Source organism: Haliotis rubra, unplaced genomic scaffold (genome assembly GCF_003918875.1).
Source record: "Haliotis rubra isolate DU_JTF1 unplaced genomic scaffold, ASM391887v1 Scf194, whole genome shotgun sequence".
Lineage (NCBI taxonomy): Eukaryota > Metazoa > Mollusca > Gastropoda > Lepetellida > Haliotidae > Haliotis > Haliotis rubra.
This window is the reverse complement of record NW_025765936.1, coordinates 12,186-17,932: the sequence shown is the minus strand read 5'-3', so window position 1 is coordinate 17,932 and position 5,747 is coordinate 12,186. Positions and strand designations below refer to the sequence as shown.

The 5,747-nt window shown below is 41.0% G+C and overlaps 1 protein-coding gene across 2 annotated transcripts; it reads right to left on the bottom strand.

Moving 5' to 3' along the window:
• Window positions 1-254: 254 nt before the first annotated feature.
• LOC124274755 lies at window positions 255-2,606 on the bottom strand. 2 transcript variants are annotated; one of them, XR_006898015.1, is made up of 3 exons: window positions 2,487-2,606; window positions 1,542-1,568; window positions 255-933 (listed from the first exon to the last, which is right to left on the bottom strand). XR_006898015.1 is itself a non-coding variant. In XM_046710123.1 (3 exons), the coding sequence occupies exons 1-3, from the start codon at window positions 1,949-1,951 to the stop codon at window positions 562-564; spliced, it is 432 nt and encodes a 143-aa protein (XP_046566079.1). In that variant the 5' UTR covers window positions 1,952-1,991; the 3' UTR covers window positions 255-561. The 2 variants fall into 2 exon arrangements, 1 of the variants encoding a protein (XP_046566079.1); XM_046710123.1 differs by lacking the exon at window positions 2,487-2,606 and adding an exon at window positions 1,919-1,991.
• Window positions 2,607-5,747: the final 3,141 nt, after the last annotated feature.

Genomic DNA, 5,747 nt, shown 5'->3' with positions numbered 1-5,747 from the left:
TCAAGCGTTACCAGGACACGTTGGAATGCACCCGGTCGAAAGTCGCATTCGATCAGAAACTGGGCAGCAATCCCGATGTCAACGCGAGTCGAGTCCCCCCACCCATGCATACCGGCGAAACGGGCATAGTAAAACCACCCCCGGAGCCGCCCTGCGTTTGACGCGCACCACCACGCCCCACATCGGCGGTCGAACATCAGCACCACCTCGATCGTGAAAAATATATCTCACGCCAAGAAAAAATTACATATCCATTTTTTAAAGATAGATAATCAAGTTTATTAAAACATAGCTACATGTATTACAATGTATGTGATCACTTTTTGAAAACCAAAGTGTTCTGTATAGATATACACCTCAGAACAGGATTACGTTAACCAATATGACCGAAAGTACCCATGTAGATAATAAACACTTCTTAGCTGAGGATATGAAAATAGACACTCCGAGTCATAACAACAGCAGCAGGGATCCCGTTTGTGACAAAGCAAGATATATTCTGGTCTCTTTCTTTAATGTGTGTATCTGCACCACTATAAAACACTTCATAATTTTCATATGTCAAGGGAGTAGAATATTAGGATTTTGCTGGATAGCTCCAGCAACTGCTTCTCCAACTCCCTTCACGAGATTAAATAACCACTCATACACATTGAAGAATTGTGTGCTTATTTCTTCTCTCAAAACCGCCGTCCAAATTTCACCTTCTCTAAAACGTAAGAGGTATCGATTGCTTTCATCGCCAGACACGAACTTTACCTCAACTGACGAGCACATGACTTCGATGGAGCAATTTTGCCAAACGAAATCTGGTTTCGATTCAAAAAGATCGTAGCAGCCCTGAAGTATCCGTCTATCCTCCCCTTGGATGTCATGCGTCCTGATGAAGTTCGACACATCCGAGTGTCCAACATGCTGTCCACAGTCAATCCTCTGAAGCAAAAACAAACAGAAAAGTGAGACAATGTTAAGAAAACATACCCTAGACAATGATACTTTCACAAATTTCGTTGAGTCGATTGTACAACTCGGGATTCATGACCATGTGTTTCAAATAGTGATGATGTTAACTATTGGAAAGTTGAATGCAATCTCACAGGTCTCATTGTTTGTATTTCAGGTCGGAATCAAATATCAATTTGAGGGAACGGAGTATTACACACACACACACACACACACACACACACACACACACACACACACACACACACACACACACGTACACACACACACACGTACACACACGTACACACACGTACACACACACACTTACATACACACACGTACACACACGTACACACACGTACACACACACGTCTGAAGATCCTTGGTACAGATATTTTTTCGATTCTTATGAATGTGTGTGTGTGTGTGTGTGTGTGTGTGTGTGTGTGTGTGGATAGTTGAGTTTTGATCATTTCAAAGCTAAATGATCGGTTATGTTTTATGTTTCATGAATAGAACATTGAACATAATTCAGCATATTTAATATGATTATCCGCCTTGTCATCTGTAACTAAACATCGAAATATAACTCTCACCTCTCCATGAAAATTGCTCGAATTCCCCTGAAACAATAAATAGACGGGTTAGAGCATGTGGGACAATAGAATCATAGAAAGATATCGGTTGATGTACTGTCACAGGCAAAGGAAAAACTAAAATTGATTCAGGGAAATAAAATAGTGATGGCACTTGGATTGTAGAAATGTGCCAACATAAAACCATAAAACGTTGAAAATACCAGTTTTTATTTGCTGTCTTTTCACATTGATCCTACCACGAGGGTAGGGTAGTTGATAATATATAAAAACACGGAATGAAGTTACTAAATTTCAATCTCAACTTTAATGAAGTCCTCTTTGTGAGGTCTACCAAATCGAAGTCACAACATGCATAAATAAGAATCATTACTTACTGCACCCATGTTTCCGATCCTTTGATCGCGCATTTATTGAAGCGTTATTTATATAGACGTACAAAAAGTAATTGTGTTTTGATTGGATAATAACACATAATGCGCTGTCCATATCCACTGACTGGTTAGATACGACACAAATGAATTAGTCATTGCTCTGACAAGCTTCAAAGATTGCAACACTCCTGTTGTCAACAAACATGGGAAGTCTGGTAGGTAGAAACAACTTTTAATCAATATGTTTTCATCTTTTGCTACAGTATCCTCACATGCTTAACATGCCTCCGTATTAACAACAACGTTTTCGTCATGCTTGTCGTCTTTGTTTTAGTGAAACGGTTACTGTTACTGCTTCCGTCATAACATTCAGTTACCTGGCCATTACCATTCCCTCTCCACCCGGCTAGTTGTTATTTATATTTTCACAGATGGGACACATATCCAATTGGCCGTTGGATGAAAATTACAAGGCAAGTATGTCTGAACGTAAACAGTATATTATACCAAAGAAAGGCAAACCGGGTGATAAATTTGAATTTGGTCATTGAGAATGTTGAAGCAAACTCACCCTGAAGTTCGTGTTGATTTGGGTCGGCAATCCTTGATCTAACTTTCAGAAGTCAACGTTGAAGAACAATGTCAGTTTGTCCTAAACTGCAGGCTTGTTTTGCTTGAACGCCCAACGCTGGGCTTTGCAAATGTATATATGTGAGATAGATTGACGTCGCATTAGCAATATCTCCGCCACACAGTACAGACAGACAGATATATTACAGTACAAGGCCTCGTCCCGAAAATACGGTATTGAAATGGACTGATAATGTATATTGAATGCAGTAATTTTAGCTTTAAAGTTCAAGAGTTTACAGGACGTGCGTTGAACACCTTGTATGGGAACATAGCTGTAGCTTGGATTATCTTTTTATCAGTGGATTGCATGAGCTGAGCGAATTTATGCAAAGTTGGATGTTCAAAGAACTGTACAGTTCCTTATGTATTTTTTCAATCACTAGGCATATCAACGTCCTATTCGTTTATATCACACTGGCTATAGTAATGACGTTTTCAAATATTTAACCTGTTGCTGTAGATAAAGATTGGATATTGTAAGGTGTAATTTGAAGACAATGTCCAGGGTTGCTCATCAGATCATACTTAGGATATTACACCCTATTAGTGAGTGAATGAATTTAGTTTTACGCCGCACTTAGCAATATTCAAGCTATATGGCGGTGGTCTCTAAATAATCGAGTCTGGACCAGACAATCCAGTGATTAACAGCATGAGCATCGATCTGTGCAACTGGGAACCGATGACATGTGTCAACCAAGTCAGCGAGCCTGATCACCAGATCTGCTTAGTCGCTTCTTACGACAAGCATGGGTTACTGAAAGTCAATATTCTTACCCGGACCTTCACGGGTCTACACCCTTTTACATGTTAATATATATCATATATATACTGAGTCAAAAAAGAAACTTCACATTCTTTCTTCAGGGCACTATAAAAGAACAAGAGATGGTAAGATGGTTAAATTGTTATCATTTTATTGCTGAGATCTGTGTGATGTACTCGATACACTGACAGTGCCAAAATCAGTTCCATTAGGCTACACCGCCGTTCCAAAACATGGGTATACAGAATGTCAAGTCACAAGAATAAAAATGCGAAATTTCTGAGTTCAATATCGTGTATGGCCGCCCCGCGCATTCACCACTACTTAACACCGTCTTCTCATCGACTGCCTGATGCTTGTGAACCCGTGGTTGGGGATTCTGCGCCATTGCTCTTGCAAGGCAGCGCCAAGTTCCTGCAAATTCTGAGGTTGGTTCCCAAGACCACGAAGCCTTCTCCCAAGTGCATCCCAAACGTGCTCTATTGGATTAAGGTCAGGGGACCTCGATGGCCAGTCCATGACGTTGATTCCAGCGTTTTGAAGGAAATTTCGTGTCAACATCGCGGTATGCAGCCGAGCATTATCATGCTGGAACTGTAGACCTGGGCCATGAGCCGCAATGAAAGGAACGAGTTCAGGGGTGAGTACCTGGTCGCGGTAGGCAGCAGTTGTGAGGTTTCCACGGATGACCAGAAGTCGGGAACGGTTGTTCCCACAGAAAGCACCCCACATCATGCAACTTCCGCCCCCGAATCTGTCGACTTCCTGTACGCAACATTGGGCATACCGTTCACGACGTCGTCTCCAGACTCTATGCCTGCCGTCCGCGAATCTGACGGTAAACCTGGATTCATCGCTAAAGACGACTCGATTCCAGTCTCTCTGGGTCCATCGGAGGTGACGTTGGGCCCACAGCAGACGTTGACGTTGATGAAACGGCGTCAATATTGGCCCACGATATGGACGTCGAGATTGGAGATTGGCAGCCCGCAACCGATTTCGAATGGTCTGTGAGGACAGTCGACCTCTAAACATCTCAGCCCTGGTTCGTGTAGCCGGCAGAAATCTGTCACGTAGGTGACATGGGACGATTTGACGGTCTTCTGCTCGTGACGTCACACGTGGACGACCCGACCTTGGGCGATCAGAAGTGGTGCCAGTTTGTTGCAGACGACCTCACAAGTCATACACAGTACAACGGCTGCATCCCATTGCTCTTGCGACGTCAATAACTGATCTTCCCGCTTGCAACATGCCAACGCCACGTTCACGTTGCACATTTGACAATCGTGGCATTTCAAGTACCGTTAGAACTGTGGTTTAAAAGTATTTTTTTCAATTCTTGAGGCCAATGCAAACACGTGCATATGAAGAAAACATGATCGACACCACGTGCAAAACCTGATTTGCCACTCACGTCATTTGCACGACGACTGGATGGGTTTGAGTGGGTTTTGCTAACGTTTTTCTAGAGTCGAAAGATAGGGATCCCATTTCGGATACATAGATGTATCATCAGAGAAAAATTATTCATTATTTTTCAAATTACATTTTGTGAAGTTGTTTTTTTGACTCAGTATATATTATACCCAATATGTCAGGGAATTAAAGTATTTAAAACTTTCAATCGGTATGGTTTATGTTGATTCTTCCGGTAAATGTATGTTGACCACACAAAAGTGTGAATGTTGTGCCCTCATGACCTCAGTCCCCCAATCTTTACTCCAATTCTGGACAATCCAAAGTTCACATCTTGTGGTCTACTAATGGGCACTGGGTGCCTGATGTAAATAACTTTCCAGCGCAGTGGAAAGAACACAATTTGAAAATATGCAATGGTGACCTACATTTTATGAATGATTTGCTGGCGGGCTGGGAGTATATGTTCTCATGTGACAGTGTTTGTAAATGCCTGAATCTGAACTTCTGGAAACATTTGTATGTTCATGTTACCATTGAAATGTTGTTGTTTGTAATTTGAAAGACACTCTTGTTTCTTTGTTTCATACAGATAAGCGAAACAAAGGGATTTACTTCAGATGCTGCTAAGGTTTATGTAAGTATTCTTGGCAAATGTAAAAAGCCCATGTGCAGTGAGTGGTTGCTCGTTTTTCACGAGGAATGTTAACTGTAAATATATTACGCCTGGAATAATATGGTGTAGAGTAAATTTTCTTAAATCAAATTTGGCTGTATTAAGGTTTATTGTCCCAATAAACTCAATAACACTGTCTTACAGACTTGCGGGAATAACTTAATACACATGTATGGATATACACATCTTAGTTATAATGTGGAATTGTCATCTGCAATATGTAAAAACTTAACGCAAAACGTAAAAAATAACGCAATATGTAAAATATTAACGCAATATGTAAAAGATGTCTTTAACGCCAAAAGTAAAACACCTAACGCAAAATGTAAAAAAAAATT